This window comes from Tigriopus californicus, chromosome 5 (assembly GCF_007210705.1).
Source record: "Tigriopus californicus strain San Diego chromosome 5, Tcal_SD_v2.1, whole genome shotgun sequence".
Lineage (NCBI taxonomy): Eukaryota > Metazoa > Arthropoda > Copepoda > Harpacticoida > Harpacticidae > Tigriopus > Tigriopus californicus.
The window spans coordinates 15,457,006-15,474,315 of record NC_081444.1 but is presented as its reverse complement, the minus strand read 5'-3'; the positions used below and the strand labels follow the sequence as shown (position 1 = coordinate 15,474,315).

Sequence of the window (17,310 nt, the reverse complement as noted above, 5' to 3'; positions counted from 1 at the left end):
GGATCTTGATCTTGTACGATGTTTGAAGGAGCCTCCATGAGAAAAGACGTTTTGGAGGCTTTCCATCCTTCGTCATCCCTCCATTTCAACCACTTATTAATTAGCCCACATTTAGATCTTCAAATACACTCTCAAGGAGGTAAGGAGGGGAAAAAGTGTGTCGTCGTCTTGTCTTGTCTAACGACGATTTTTTGCTCCATTCTTTATCGTCATCGTTCTCCCCTTGTTAAAAGTGCTTCAAGAAGATCAAGAACTCGGGTGAGCCCTGAGTCTCAATAAAGCTCAACAAACCATTACATATTCATCGAAATGATTCTTTGCAGAAGTTTGAGACTTCAAATGGACCATTGCCATTCATCAATAATTCAATGAGGTTTTACCTAGCAATGAATGAGGCCCGAAAGACCGAATCTCATTTCACCCGAATGGTTGTATTTTTGTCAACTCTCGCTTTATCTTGAACAATGATCGTCTCTTAATTTTGCTTCAATCTTGGTCTAATAGGGTCGCTCACTTTAACTTGTTTTTTGCTGGTCCTGAGTGGAGACTCGTATGAAGTACCAAGACCGATTGGGTTTCATAGGATTAGCTGTTTTAGGAGCGATTTCTTGCTCTGTCCTTAATGGGACTCATATTTCATCTTGACACTCGGACCCAAAACAAAAAAAAGTGGTGGGGGAAAAACTATATGGACTCCCATGTAAAATGAGACCTGGCCCTTCGGCACAATTCTCCGCTTCAAACCTAACCTACATAGAACAATTTGAGCAATTTCTTACCGATGACGATCAGTTTGATTTTCGCCTCATCCGAGCCGAAACCATTGGTTCCCTTGCACACATACGTGCCAGCATCCCCCAGCTCCACATCTTTGATTTTCAGGGATTTTTTGTTACGTCGAAAGCGTGTCCACGAGTACTCCATGACGTCGTCGTTGCCTTTGCTCCACGAGATGATGAGACGAGGATATCCGGAGATGGGACACACGATCTTGGTATCCTCTCCAAGTCTGACCACGTTCTGCACCTCTTTCGGATCAGCTAAGGGTGGTCCTGAAATGGATCGAGAAGTAGGAGGAGACCATTAGAGCGGTGGTCGTTTGAGTTGAGCAAACATTTCACAAGTCTTGGGACAAGAGTCGCAGTCGCCGAGACAGAAAGAAAGAAAGCTTCTGAGTTGGTGGGTTGGCAGTTTCCATACTTGGTTGGGATTTGAACTCAAACCTCAATCCCCTTGGAAGCTCTTATTGATGAGCGTTTCGGACAAAACCCATAGAAACTGGCCAAGAAATGGTTGGCCGTCCAATCCAATTCATAACTAACCGTTGAGAGTTATTGTTGGCCTAGTACCTGGGTACGGATTACAGCGATCCCAATGGCCAGAGAAAGAAATAGAGAGCAATACGGGAGCAACACCTGAGTTTCAGATATTGGACCCCGTGTATACAACATACAGTACCGTACCCCAGATGGAGGATGAGGATCGGAGCTCCTTGGCCATTGTTGTCACCTGCTATTCATATTGCTACTACTAGGACTATTACTATCACTACTCTACTGCTACTACTATAACAACGAATACAACAACTTTGATCACCTGGATTAACGAGCGAGAGACAAACTGAAAGGATTTACTCGCAACTATTTTAATCCAGAGTTTATGTTGCATCGGACGTCGGAGTTCGTAATCCCCATCGTGTTCGTTTACAGGATATTTCTCGAGCGCTTTCTCACATCCATATACATAGACATCCTATCCTATCCTACTGTACTACATGTAGTCGATCTGCTTTGTTTGTGTGATGGGATTTATCAGCTTCATCCCAGGGTGGCATTGACATTTGAGAGGCTTAAAGCATCACCGATATCATCGGGATCAGTTCAAACATGGCTTTGTCAAGATTGAACAATGCTTAGTACTAAGTAGACTTTTGTTATCATTGCTTTGTGTGAGTGTTACTCATTTGTCCAGCATCGCTATTATTTCAACGGGAAGGAATTTTCTGATCGGAGCGTAAACATTGGATTGCTATCAATGCAACCTCCGGAATGCAAGTTTTTAGGGCTAATGGAAAATGCAATTGGATCCTCGAAATCCCGCTCGAATGACACATTTCTACCCTTGGACTGACTAACTTTTGATCCACAGGCTCTCTCTCTCTCTCTATTTCTCTCCGAGTTCAGTAGGTAGATCTCAGTTGCCAATGTGCGCCTGAATTTCTTAGTGGCAAATAAAAGAAAGACTTGACCTTTTTTGCTCCATCAGAGCGATCTTGAGAGATCTGTCAATACCACGGCGTGAAGTTTACATTGTGTTTTGTCCACTTTTTGCTCCCAAAATTGGGTTACACCATCACCAACGATAATTGACACACTTTTTGCGGTGGGGGCTTCTTTTATTTGTGTTTTTGAGGGAAATTTACTCGGCCGGACCTTTTGTCCATATGTTGTTGGTGGCCAATGTGGAAGCCAAAACATTTTGCCACAGGATTGATGGATGGTGAGAAGAGAGACGGGATCTGGTGTGAAATTCAAAACGTGTGTTTACTTGTTCAGCTTGTATGCAATGCACTCATTGGACAAAGATTCTGAGGAGAAAATAAAACAACAACATTCACATCTGAGGTTTCAGAAAGTTCTTCAGGTGGATTAGCTCCTTCTAGTGTAACTTGATATAACATCTACTAGCCTAATCCCATATCTCAATTCAGGTTCTGCCCGAAGAAGTATTTGGATCAGGTTGTTTTAAGGGAAGCCAAACTGATTATTTTCCCATTTGCTACCAAATTGACTCGAAGGACACAAGCGTAATCAGAAGTAGTTACGGATCCATTTGAGAGCTAGTTGCGATGCGAGACTTTTCTTCCAACGTCAGGAAATCGTGGCCAAGCGTTTGGCAGGGGCCAGCAGAATTTAATTAGCTTGTCCAATTGGATCTGTCAGGAATTGCGAGTATTTCTTTTCTGTTTCCATGCTTTTCCACCTCATCGTTGTTCTAGTCGTTGGATGTATTCTCGAATACCTCACACCTTTAACAATCTTATCTGAGAGACTGGGAAACTCATCGTCGTTCACGGCCCATTGAATAATGCGCCTCTTTTGTGCAAAGGGCCAAATCCAACATGTCTAACAAGGCGAAAACGACGGCAAAAGTGTTTGAGACAACTTTTTGAAGTCCTCCGAGGTAGTACTTCGAGTCTTCTCCTCCACCTCCTACTTTTCCTCTTCCTCCTGCTCAACATCATCATGAGGAGATTCGAGGAGCACATCCAGGCTCGAGGCTGGCTCGAGTCGGAATCTCTCAAATATTTTTCAAGATCCTCTTTAGATACTCAATGCTTTGGCGGGACGGAGAGAATAAAAGTATGCGGCGGCCAATGCCTTCTTTCTCGCTCACTCATGCATCCATCCACCTATCCATCCAAATGAAGCGCTATATCATGCAAAGTGTCAGTTTAATGCCATTTGGGGATACGTTTCATGTCATCTGACGAAGAGGTAGTGGATCAGAATTGGATGTAGCTCCCATAATGGAATAGTAATAGAAGGAAAATTTCAATTTGAAATTTGTTATGAAGCGCTTTACGGCCGATTGTTGGTCTTTCAGATGGGAGTCAAGTGCCAAAGAGTTATTATAGCTCACTTGTCATTCGGCGAAATCAGAACCTTCTAAAGGGCCCCATTGGTATGCAAATGAATGTTTGTGGTCATGATCCTTTTTCAGAGATGTCCAACTAGTAAACACTTACCTTTGATGGCGTTTCCATGCACGAGCGCCACGGCCAAGAGAGATAAAACGATTATCCTTTGAGCGGACATTTTGTAGTAGTTCCAACACCTGAAAATAAAACGTCGAGAATGACTCCCAAGAATTTCGTGCTCCCTTCCTTTCCAAAAGGAAAATCGAGATCAACTTTCCCAGGTCAGATCATATTGTTTTGAAAGGAGGGAGAAGGGCCACCAAAATGAAATTCGAACTTATAGATTAAATAATTCGGATCTAGTTCCATTTAAAAACGCCACAACCCCTGTTGGTGGAAACAAGTCTTATATGAAAAAAATGAATAAATTCCATCCCTAGGCTTATGACTGCGTCAAAAGCCGTGAAAGACATTTTTGGACCTTGCAAAGGCCTCTCAGCATGGTGGACAAGTGGTTCTCTCGGCCAATTGGCACCATCAGGCAAGATGGAACAGAAAAATCTAAACCAGTCTCTTGGCCCCATTTCGGAGCTTGAGGGCAAGTAAGCATACCCCATCTAGTCATCTAAGACTTTCAAAGTATGGGACGTCGAGTTTCCACGAATGTTGGATTGGGTCTCTTTTGGTGGTACTATTCGAGTTCTCGCCAAGTTTGAAGGCAGGAAAAAGCGTCGAGAGGGTGTAACTAGAAGATGTGTCTTTTTTTTTGCTTCTCCTCTTGCCTTTCACACCCACCCTTCATGTTCGCCTTACTTCAGCCCGGTGTTTACAATCAAAGAAAATCACTCCCAGGTATGAACGAAAAAAGGTTTGAACATTTTGGTCTGAATTGAATTGGGGCTTTGGACGGAAGGACTCCTCATTTAAAATTCGTGTTCTCGAGACTTGCCTCTTTTTGCACTTTTCAAATATGCTTGTGGCCGTTTTGGGGCGGATTTGAAGCAACATTTCATTTCACTCGAGGGTTTGAACACAAAAAAGAGCTCCCCGCTTTCCGTAATTGGGCCTCAAACAAGGTGCGAAAGACGATTTTGACAAATGAACGGGTCTGAAGCAAATGAACCGAGAATTCATGTGAAGGTGAAATAAGGCCGTCAAATTAAAGAAAATACTAGCCTCCAGAGTGTGGCCTAGAATCATTTTCGGACGGCTGGAGATAAAATATGGCGACTTGAGCGCATGAAATATAGGGTGGTGTTGCATAAAAATCCCATAACTTTACTCTGAAATGTCACTAAGTAGACAGGAGTTTCCTCCGCTCTTTTACAAATGGCCCAAACTGTTTGTGCCATTGCTCATTTGGCAGTATTATCACTACCTTTTAACAGCCTTGGCCCGACAAAGATCCGCCTACGAGCGTCCATGGTATGGTACTAAGCAGATCAACTTTGGCCCCAAAAGAACTCCCTTCCCCAACTCGCTTGTGTGAGAAACTAATTTGGGCAAGAATGTTGTTGTGTTGGTATTCATAAATTCCAATATAGTACAACACAGAGACGATAAGAGGGTTGCAAGAATCTTTTCGAATGCTGCAGACACACTGAAGACACGCTGAAGACACACTGAAGGTACTGAAGGTACGTACTCGTACGTACCCCTTACAACGAAGCTAGCGAGGCAGTATGACACAGATCATTGGAAATCAGGGGGTGAACGCTTTCAATTACGTAGCAACTTGGGTCATCTCATTAGCTGTTCCTCATACACACGAATGCACTAACAAGCTTCTCCAAAGGTCACCTAAGCGACCCTGGGAAATGAAGGGTTCTAGCTTTGAATAGCATCCGAATTGGGATATTCTCCAGACACGTCTTGGCATCGCTTCAATGATTGGGATGCGTTTGAAGTTACACTTTCGTTTGCTTATGAGTTATGAACAATACAACTTTTAGCTGCACAAGCAATCTCAAGCACTTCAATTGAAGCCAGGAATACTACTTGTTGGAATTCGGAAACCTGAAACACACTTGTACAGATGATATTCATGTGTGCCAACCAAAGAGAGAAAGAGACCGATTCAGAGAAGGCACAGAAAAAAAAGATCGTTAAGTAGCTCCTCTCTTTCGGCTTGAAGATGAATGATGAAAACGAACAGTCAAAGCGAACTCCATCATTTTCCACATATTTCAAACCCCGACCCACCCCTTACGGTGAGTGAGTCGGGTGCAATTCTCAGGCACTCGAGGGGGGCCATGAATAATTAGAACTTTCAGCATGCACACACGGACACATTGAAATCCCCCATAGGTTTCGTCTGAGTTAGTGGAGCTCATATGGCCATTTGAAACTCAACTAGGACCACTGCCTTTCTACAGCAAACAAGAGATCGAGCCGGTCTTGGTCTCTCAGATCGAAGAGATCAACCAATTCCTGGACAATGAAATATCGTGAACACGTGCAACCGCCATTCGAACGTTGGATTCGAGGTGATCAAAAGTGATCTCGCCCATGAAGTATCCACTAGAGACTCTCTTTGTCGCCGACCTACGTGGGTTTGAGGATCAAATCAGTTAGCATTCTGTCCAATGCTCTGTCTGCCACAGTTTTCAACTGGAAGTTTCTGTCTCTTTCTCTCTCTGATTTAGCCCAGTAGTTGACATGTGTTGAAATGTGAACTGATTTGGGTGTGGGCGTGTGGGGCGCAATTCGTGGCGATTAATTGATGTTTATTTACTCTGGCCGTTTGTAGCACGTCCGCTTTCCCCCCATTGGTCAGTGAAGAACTTTGGGCTCTAAATTTGGTGTGAAAATGGATACATCCTTGTCATGTTAAGGGTCATTGACTGCAGCAGATGATGGACAAGTAATACATATCGTAAAATCCATAGCAAATCACTCACCTCGGATTGATGCAAGAAAAGCCAGAATTTACGCCAAGTTGCCCATGGATTCAGCTCATACTGCTGTGCCTTTCGCGATGCTGTGAGTGTGGGTGCGTTTTTATCAGACGTTTGTGTGTTATTCTTGTAGATTTGGTCACTACACCGCTCACGATCGTGTGTTTGTCTTTACAATTTCTCGACGGATTTACAACTCTTTATCAAGCACGAAATTAACAAGCACTCTGCTAACGGACAGTCCCAGACAACTATTTGGCCGTTCACTCGCACTGATTGTCAAAGGTTTCGAATGCTCGAAATCATGTCTTAAGGCAAGAGGTGGACGCCCAGCAAACAATATTGAATGGAAAAATCACTGCTCTACTATGAACACTAAGACTCCCGTCGATGGTAAGAAACGATGACAGTCCAAAAACACTCAGGTTAAGCATTGAGTTGGGCGACTGTCAATGGACTACTGAATGCTCTTGGATTCGAAACGGACTAGGAGAGCTACATTCTTGGCCGGCGTTCTTCTTCCCCTCGTTAAGCTTCAAGTTCTCCCTGCAATAGGGAGGACGAGCGCGCTCAATGATGTTCCCCGGTGAGCATAGACCTGAATGGCTGAAGGGATGACATTTGGTCCGTTCTGTGGCCAAATTTCAGATGGAAACACTCCTCACAACTTCAAATCCGTGACCTCGAGTCGGTAAAAACCTTCCTTTCGTGGTGAATTCGGTAGCCTAAGCGGGTTATATTTAGTCCAGGATCTATTTTGCCCCCACCATAGGTCTGTTTGGCATTGGTTCACAGGTATGGAGCATTTGACCCGCAGGTGTGTTGACAGCTTGGCGTTCCTGTAGCAATGTCAGCCCGGAGATTGCAGAGCTGACAGACGTCCCACAGAGGGAAGAAAACGTGCTTATCGCTTCAAGGGAGGTTGAATTGAACAGAAAATAAGGTTGGCAAACCGACGGAGTGCAACAACATCACTGAGGATAGTGATGCTCCTCACCTCGTCCACCTCGTCCTACTCTATCGTCTCCTCCTCACATGGAGACTGAATTTCAATTTCTGAGTGAGTCTAATTGTCGAAGACAGACGACAGGGAGTAGAGTTATTTGGAAGCAATTTGTGGGAGTCAAGGCAGCTTTTGCATACCCGGAGAGCAGTTCCACACCGTCCGCAATATACACTTGAGGTCCATGAGTGCATTCACCACGATCCGTCCAGTAATTGGAGACGTCTTGCACTTGATAAGAAGAGCGAGACGATACGGCAAGAGCGAGATGATGGTGATGAAAATGAAGTTGTATGTTCTGAGGTATTTTCACCACGATCCGTCCAGTAATTGGAGACGTCTTGCACTTGATAAGAAGAGCGAGACGATACGGCAAGAGCGAGATGATGGTGATGAAAATGAAGTTGTATGTTCTGAGGTATTTTCAGCACATGATCTGTACCTATGTACAGTGTCTCGGGTGGCTTGCTTTTGGAGAGGTTCGAGGGTGGATCCCTTTTGCTCGGAAGAGATGACGAGACAGATTTTTGTCTTCTACGTAGTTACGGTGGTTGGAATTGATTTCATGGCTCCACCCTGATTTTTAAGAAGAACTAACGTGATTAGACAAGAATTCGAGCTTTAGTTTTCTTTGAAGTGACTGATTGACAAGTCTGTTGATCCTTGGAGATATTGCCAAATCCCACCCTTATCACTTAAGAGCCAGTAGCAGTCGACGTTGTCCACTTCAAACTGGACAGTTTGTCCACTTTTATCAGTGTCTATCGTTCTACGCTTGTAGCTCGTCCAGCCAATAAAGGCGAGAACTTAAGGAGTCCAGCACATTCTTAAAATTGGGAAAAAGACCTTATCTTTTGACACGGAAGAACAGGATAAAGGAGACTCTTTTACACTGATTATCATTCCCACTTCATTTCTACTCGTGTAGCCTATACGAATCGAATTTATGAAGGACCCGTCCCAAATCGCCTCGAGTTGACAGTCGAAAACCCACAAAACAAAATAAATCCTTTTGGGGGTTTGCTTTGATGATCGGAGTCCAGTTGGCCGTGTTCATCTTCGTCGACGTTGTTATGGTCCTTGTCGTGGGCCAGAATCGGACCCAAGAAGACAGGGAACCCCGACCAACCAAAGGGATTTTCCCTTCATTCCAAATCCTTGTCTCTCTCTCCTCCGAGCTCGTCCTTTGATTCCTTGAATAAACCTGAAATTCACCAGCTGCTAATCCCCTCGTCGATCCAACACTTTTATGAAAGCATTCCTGGCTCTATCCTTTTTGGATGGGAAATTCTAACCCCCTCCTCGAACGGGTGATTCCTGAGCAAGTCCATCCAAATTCATTGGGGAGAAAGCTAAAAAGATATGTTTTTCACACGAATTCGAACCACCATGATTTGTGGATGTCCATTCAGGATCCGGTGCAAAGTGGGAAAAATGAAATCCTCTCCAATAAATATATGACTAGCCAACCATGCGTCCAATAAAAAGGCATTGACGATGTTTTTGTCTATGCCATAAAATATTCAAATCAATGAAACGAGACATCGAATTAGTCGTTTCATCGTCACCCGGTGTTGTTATGAATAATGCTGGTTTTCGGTAGCCTTTAAAGTGGCCTGTTTTTAACACCCTGCATTTCGTGGAAGAAAAAGGGAACCAAAGGAGACAAATACCAGGCAGGGTTGGTTTGCTCCCTGAAACCCCCCATGGTGAGACAGGAGCTTCCTCGAATTATTATTGTTCCTTTCTTTCATTTTGACGTTTTCTCCCCTGAAAAAGAATTCTTAGTTCAACAGAGCTGAGTGTAGCTCTTCATATCCTATTCCATGTATATTTGTCGAAGCACGATCAAATCTTCAGATGAATGACGACGTATACCGACAATTGGACAATAGAGGAAGTCCACAGAACATATTTCAAGTTTCATTCAACGACCATTCACGTCGTCGATTGATTGAAAAAAGTAATCTCCCCTCAAATCCAACATTCAAAACTTTTTGGATTGGCTGTTATTGGGTTTTGTTGGCTTTGGCAGACTGAGAAGTTGAATCACTTTTGATGCCTCATTAATCCATCTTAAGCTCTTCTTCGCTTTTCAGAGAAACTCTTGAGAGACAGACGAGCAAGTTAGTCTCTAGTTCAAACAACACTTGCCAGTATTTCAATATCAGCTTGACTCAAATTCCAAGGCAAAAAACACACGCTTGCCTCACGTAGAACCAAGCAAAACTGAAATATAAATTACAAGTTTCCAGCCGTTAAAATAAGATTTCGACTTCGTCAACGTTCGTGTGGTTTGTGAACACCTACATTTTCGAATACTTCCCGGTTATCAGGGGATAAATATAATATAGAAAGGTCGCCATTGTATTTGTGCATTGGTCTGTTATCTTTTATTACCTTGAGCGACCAAGTCGTTCGCTTGGTCGTTCGATGAGGCCTTGTTTGGTCTGTGGGATCGGACAGATGAAGGGGCAACGTGTTAAGCACGTTCAGCAAGCAAGCTAACTAGCCAGCCAGCCAGCCAGCCATCAAGCTAGCTACATGAACGTAGATAGATAGACTTCGAGACCAAAAGAGGCCTGCCGCTAATTTCGCAGAGTCTCCCGTTTTACGAGCCGCCAAAGTCTTGGCACAAACTCAAAATGAGATCGTTGAACCTGCTGAACTTTGCCAAAGACCATAAAAAGGCAATTTGTGAACAAAAGCCGCGGAAAGAGCCCTCCAGAATAACAATCATCATCATTTCTTTTCATCTAGTGGGAAACCAGAAATGTATTTGCTCATATCGTTAACCCACTGATGGACTTGCACATGGAACCATTATAGCACCATGCGAAAAAAACAAAACAAACCACATTGAACAACGATTTTGATAAGTTTTCAAGCTTTGCAACTTGGCCGCCTCGATATCGTGAAGCACTGTTTCAAAAGAATAATTGAAGTTTGACATGAACTAATCATTAAGTGGATGTACTCACACACACACACATTGTCATGTCAAAGAGGCAGAAGAGATGAAACAATCTCAATTCTCATTTCTCGGCATTGGTCTGTGTTGAGTTCTGATTCATATTTTGTGGACAAAAAACCGACTCGAGAGGGAAGGACTCGAAACAATGGGATGTGAATTTTCCCCAAATTCTTGACTTTTTTGTCCATGGCTTGACTGGCTGACTTGCCTCTATAATTATGACTGTACCGTGCATGCATGTGTGCGAGTCCACCGCAGAATTACATATTACCATTCATGTCTTTCTGTATTTCTCCATGCCGGACATTCACTTCAAGCGCCACCGATGAAGATCATGATGAGAAAAGGTCAGGACCTATATTTTAAACAATGTTCGGGTGCATCGCACAAATCCAGGTACTAGGTATTTATGGAATTTGTGGTCAGTGTGCCATAGGGTCTGAATAGGAGAAAACGAATACGAATTCTTGAGCAATAGCTTCGAACACTCGCCGTGCATACGTATGCTTGTTCAATCTTTCATCATCTGCATTCATTGTGTTGGAAGGTTGGTATACGTAGATGTCAAATATTATGAACAATAGATCTGTTTAAGAAAAGCAGAGAGGTGGTGAAGGTTCACTATGTTTGCCGATTATGGAGAAAATTGAAAATTCCACGCCAACAAAAACCTTTTTAGAATATGCCTGATCATTAACTGGCTATTTAAGCAAAATAGTTTTGAGCAGTCAATTTCAGTCAATCTTCAGCGAAGTCTGAAGAATGATTTCAGAAAAGGGTTGGCCTCGTGATGAAGTGAACTCGCCCGATAAAGCAAAGTAAGGTATTGATTTGGAATGCTTTGGCGGAGTCTCGAGGAATTTGAGAAATATGTCAATTTTGAGATTGATTGCGATTTAAAGGAAATGCAATATGAATGTCGATTTGCCTTTTGAAAGGCGCGTTTTTTCATGCAAGCCGTCGAACTATTTGATTGACAGATGCGAAAGAGTAATAAGAGGGACAAATGTACATATACTTTATCAAGAAGATTTTACGCAGATTAAAGAAACAACATATTCCAGCATCGAATGAGACTCATATTCAAATTTTTGGAGGGCTTTTCAACAAATGTTTACAAGTGAGGGATAAGGCACACGAGGGACTGAGGAACAAACTTCTTTCCAAATATCTCAAAATAACCCCGGAAATATATTACCATCATTATCGATATTTTTCAACATGGAACTTGCAATATTAGTCCATCACCTCTGAAGAAAAATATAGATGCCTTAATTCAAAGCTATAATTGATTTTACCTTGAAGCGACAATGCTTTTATAGCCAATCTAAACCACTTGGAGTGAAAGACTTTCAGATTTAAGCGCTGTTCGATTGTCACTCTCGGTATCCTTTAATCATTTTCACTCTATGATAAGAGCCCGTATTGCAATCCAGACATTGGCAAGGAAGGGCAATCATTGTTCAATATAGCGCAGGTCAAAAGGTAATCCGGAACTGCGAAAAAGTGCAGAAAAAGACGTGCCAAAATAGAGGTACTGCATAGTTCTATCCCAGCCAATTTCTAGCTCAGCTCTAGAAGCCATCTAAGATTTCATGTGAATTTTTAAGAGCACCTTCAAGCTCTCGGGAATCACCACTAGTTTATAAAGATTGCAAGGAAGTCGTCCTCCACTTTTTTTCAGTTTGTTGGGCTCCGCTATTGTTCAATTTGCTTCCGTTTGATATACGTAGGGAGCATGTAACAATTATTGGGCAGGAATTTGAAAGTCAAATTGAAAAAATCGTTTATATTCTAGGTCAACATTACATTCAGCGCGCATGCGTTCACCGAAGAAAAGAAATGAAACAAGCAATCCGTGGAAATGTCATCCGCAGCACCCACGTAATCGTCCTATTGAATTAAAGCAATGAAAAGCATCCTCCCTGGTAATGTAGCCTATTAATTATTCTTATTGAAAGATGCTTTCAAAAAGGAGCACCGGTTTATGGGTTTACAAATGCGTTTCCCTAAAATTCCAAAAAGAACTTTCGGGCTTGCCATAAAAAAGATCCGAAAATGGTCTAAGAAGAGCGGCATTTTCCCATGAATCTGAATGTTCCATGTCCATTAGTCAAGAAGACTTCAAGGCAAGAAAGATGAGAGATGCCCGTGAGGTACACAAGAAGCAACAGAGACTGTTGTTGATACTGGTGGTGGTGGTGGGGAGATGAAATAATATCACATCTCTATCATTAAATTACGAAGCCGAAATCCAAAGCCCTGATGCCTGCGGACATGAGTCCTAAATTTGCTGCTCTTTTTCTCGCTCCAGTCCCCGAGACATCCGAGATGCAAATGACAAGATGCAAGTGTTCAAGGAGCGCCTTCTGAACATCAAATTGAGGCCACCATATGTTGTGATGTGACATCCGAGCAAGTAGTTGAAACCGTCAGCACATTCCGAGGATGAGATGAAAAAACACACATCGACTTTCAATCAGCTGACGAGGGCCGATGTTCGTTATTCTGAGTTCGTTAGACCGAGATTTTTATCTTGACCCGCATCAATCATCATTATTGGACTCAAATTCGATCAACAATCGTCTCCTTTGGCCTTTTCTGAGTCCTCACTCCCCAATCATTTTCTCGTGCAAGTAGAGACACTAATCGATTTCTGACATTCATTCAAAGGTTCAACCATTGGGTTAGAACTTGGTTCGTAGTTATCGAATACAGGGGAAAAGTGAACTGTGGTCGAGATGAGGATCCTCTCGTGCTAGTGTCATTTTGGGACGGCTGGCCAACCCTTTTCTTTTGGTTGGGTTGTCCGTTCCCCCCTGGTCATTAAGTAAACGCAACCCTCATAAAACAAACATTGTCTGGCCATTCAAACCCTCGGCCACTAAATAGGTAGTTGGCTGAATAGAGAACACCCTTTCCCTCCTCTTTTGAGAAGGTCTGTACGCAGCAATGCAGCAAGAAGGTAGCAGAAACTAAATGCCGTTACAGGGTGAACATGACGATTGGAAGTGGTGACAAATGTTGAACATTTTGGTAAAACAAGTTGGAATAAACATAAAATTCTGACCAGAGGGTCGACAGATGCAGTTTGCCTTGATTATATGAGCAAGTGTTATGAAGGTAGGCCTAATCAAGCAATAACTTTTATTAATGAATTTGTCAAACAACTGGTTTACTGTGATCTTTCCTGCACAAACTGATCTTCAAGTCTTCTGGACCCCTGAGTGCTGATGGTGAGAATAGTAAAAACCTGGATAAAAGAAGAGTCAAAACGTTGCTAAAACCTTGCAGATTCAAATAGAACATGCTGAAGAATAACCGAAATTGTTTTTTTTTCTTTCTGTTTGATGTTAAGCTAAAATGTCCCAAAGATGAAAATGCCATGAAACTTCATTCTCTCGTTTCTCCGTGATGCCACGAATCATCACAGAGTTACATTTTATTGTGCGCACCCTGTAAGTCAATATTAGAGTTAATTTTCTAAACCACGGGCATGCAAAGTTTGCGAGGTTAGCTTTTAACGCTCATGACTAAATTAATGAGCGACTGGATTACTCAAATCAATAGCCCCCTGAAACACAGCGAGATCTTAGCTTTTTATGACTGATTCCATATGAGCATTTTATATAGCCCCCAAGTTTACAACCTTAACTTGGGCTTCTAGACAAGGCAAACAACTTCATCACCACCTTTTAAGGGCCTGTTCTGAATTACGGAATGATTATGAGGTACCCTCAACTCGACGGTCTTTTCTGGTCCTCCAAAGCGCTACTTACCTTACTATTAATGAAAAGATGGTTGCACAAGCGGTAAAAGTATTTGATACACTTTCATCTGGAGACAAGCAGCTATCTATTCGTGCCAATAAATCAGATGAATGCCATACATGGCATCTGTTACAGTTTCCATTACGTATAAACCACCAAAAATAACTCGAGCCATAAAAAAGACCTGATCCTTATCTACAGCAATTATAACTCAGCTATCACATGTACTACACTAGGATAGAAGCCTTAAAGTGCATCACCATCCAATCCATCTTTAATACAAATGTCATTTTTTTTTTCAAATGATATGATGACCCATTATTGGTTACTGCTGGAACGATATATCAACATCGATTTAAATGCTTTAACAGCGCTATGCTTTCAACAGTTGGAAGGATTCATATTGCGTGTAGCTCTTCAGTCACTCAAAGAATATTCATTACGTGGACGAACTTTTCACACATCTACATCGCTTTAAGGTGAGAATGATGAATCTTCAAGAGACATCTCTTATATTTGCTGAACTTGTCAAGAGCTTGACAGGTTCAAATTTGACGAGTTCAAGTACAGCAGACAGCAACGAAAGGAAAAGAAGCAGACGGAAAAAAGCTCCAAAAGGGAATCCCTTGGAATGGTGATGAACTGGTGATGTTGGCACAAAGTTCGTTGGTGTCTCTTTCTTTCTCATCTCAAGAACATCTTTACGAGCCTCTTGCCCGTAAATCACCCATTTAACGGATATTCCTTCACGAAGAAAGACGACATGAAAAAAACGTCTTCTTCATCGCTCGCCCACCTGAACCCGACCAAACTCCCCGGCAACGTTCCGCACATGATTTCTTCGTTCATCAAGACCTGTCTTTGGGTCGCTTTAGTAGTATATAAATGGGGATTCTGACACAATTAACCTTTTTGATGAATGGGAACCTGGGTAAATATTATCATTTTTCAATTTTATCACATTTTAATTACATGATTCAATAATGTGTAATTTTAAAAAAAAGTCTTTTACCTTTTTAATTAGGTATTTTACCTTTTTTTTAAATTCATTCTAATAAGCACTTGAGCGTTCCGCCTGTGGTGGTCTCGTTGAACGAGAACGGGACATTATCGATTCAATCGATAATGTCCCCATGCCAATGTAGCATCAAAATCTTCATACTTCTGGGTTCTTCCTACCCAAACTCGCTTATCATCAGTGTTAGACAATGAAGTTTTTTCTTGTTCTATCAACCGCATTTTGAGTTTGTTTGATTGAAGTTTGGTTTCAGTTAAAACTTTAACTATGTTGTCAAACACACTGTGTTCATAATCTGCATAATTGAGACTTTGTTTTTGATTTACCTTAGTGATCCCTTTTGCTCTTTTTTCTTCTTTCCCATCTAAAAATTTAAATGCATATTCTTTGCTTCTAATCCCCACAAAATGAGTAATAATTTTAGTTGGAAATTCATTTTTCATATAACCAGGGATTTTTTTGCTTATTGACAAATACAATGAATGATTCTGGTCATAGTTAGAGAAGTCAAAAGAGTCAGTCATTTTAAGCAATTCCTTGTCTAAATCTTCACAAAAGATTTGGAAGATAAAGCTATCAGTGTCAGTCATTAGCAGACGTATTTTGTCACCATACTTGGCTCTTAAAACATCATACCAGAATTTATACATGTGTAGTTTAGATAACTCTAAAATCTGAAAACCTACATATATTGGTCGGTTAAAGCAAACTGTATGTTTAATTTTTTCTATTCCTACAAAGCAGTTTTCATCTTCATCACAGTCATGACATGGGCTATGCTCGGCTACGCCTCGCGCGGCATCAAGTTCTTGACACTTTTTACATTGTGAATATATATTTTCATTTCGTATCCTGTAATATTTCCTTTGAAGCCAATGATATCTAGTTTGAATTTCATCATCATCACAGTCATGACATGGGCTATGCTCGGCTGCGCCTCGCGCGGCATCAAGTTCTTGACACTTTTTACATTGTGAATATATAATTTCATTTCGTATCCTGTAATATTTCCTTTGAAGCCAATGATATCTAGTTTGACTGTTAACAAGTTCAAAGTCACTAAATTTTGTAACATCCATTAAGGTTTGTCCATAAACAGCATTGTTCATTAATTTGAAGAAATCCTTCTCAAATTCATTTTTAGCTTGAGCTCTTAGTTTTGTATTCAATTCTATGTATGGTTTTAACCATGCCTCTTGCCGATACCTCAAAACCTTGTGTATTTTTTCTAAAATAACTCCCTTTGATAAGTAGTATTTAAGGTTATCTGCTGAAACAATATAGTTTTTTCTAACTCCAAGATGAGGAACTAGCTTTTCATGTTTACTTCCTGGTGGAGTAAAAACTTCAGGAGCCAGAGGAAAGTCATTATGGTCATCATGTAGCTTTTCGGGATACTTCAAATCAACTTCATAAATAAAATTAAATCTTTTTGTTTTTGTTTGTTTGTACAGTTTTGGTTCTAACCATTTGAAATCTCCAATTGGCAGAGGTTGCATCATTGCCCAACCATACAAATTATTCATGTCAATGTAAGAAATGTAACTTGATAGCTTATCAGGATCATACAAATCTTTACTTTCCTTATTGTTGGCTTTTGCATACTTGGTTGCAATACGTATAAGAAACACCTCTACGAATCCCTCGCTGAACAAAATTATACATATTGACATCAGTAAGGGGTTCCAGTGTTACTTTTGTTATTTTTAAAGCAGCCCTTCATGTTATTGAAGGAGCTGATATGAAGTGAAAAGGATCCAACCCATAATTGTCCATGCACAATGAACGATATTCATTACATACATCAGCTAATTGTAGCACATCTGTTTTCAAGTACACCCCATGATAATCTTGAAATTTCTTTACTTGTAGTTTATCCATGACTTTTAGGTAATGTTGATATTCTTCAACAGGTATGTGTTCTTTACTCAAGTTATTGTAGAAATCATCTTTAGATAACAATTTTGTTGTATTTAATTTATTCAAATCATCCATCCAATCATAAGGG

The 17,310-nt window shown here is 41.3% G+C and overlaps 1 protein-coding gene across 3 annotated transcripts in view; it reads right to left on the bottom strand.

The window, feature by feature from the left end:
• The window catches only part of LOC131880623 (fibroblast growth factor receptor-like 1), a 10,601-nt gene extending 3,388 nt beyond the window's left edge, over positions 1-7,213 (bottom strand). Inside the window, exons 1-3 of one of the 3 annotated variants that reach the window (XM_059227298.1) lie at positions 6,541-7,213; positions 3,749-3,837; positions 780-1,052 (exon numbers count right to left, since the gene is read on the bottom strand). In XM_059227298.1, the coding sequence (XP_059083281.1) occupies positions 780-1,052; positions 3,749-3,818 (343 nt within the window). In that variant the 5' untranslated portion in view covers positions 3,819-3,837; positions 6,541-7,213. Of the gene's footprint in view, positions 1-779; positions 1,053-1,463; positions 1,782-3,748; positions 3,838-6,540 lie in introns of those variants that run through there. The other 2 variants (XM_059227300.1, XM_059227299.1) reach the window with 2 other exon arrangements.
• Between the last annotated feature and the right edge of the window lie 10,097 nt (positions 7,214-17,310).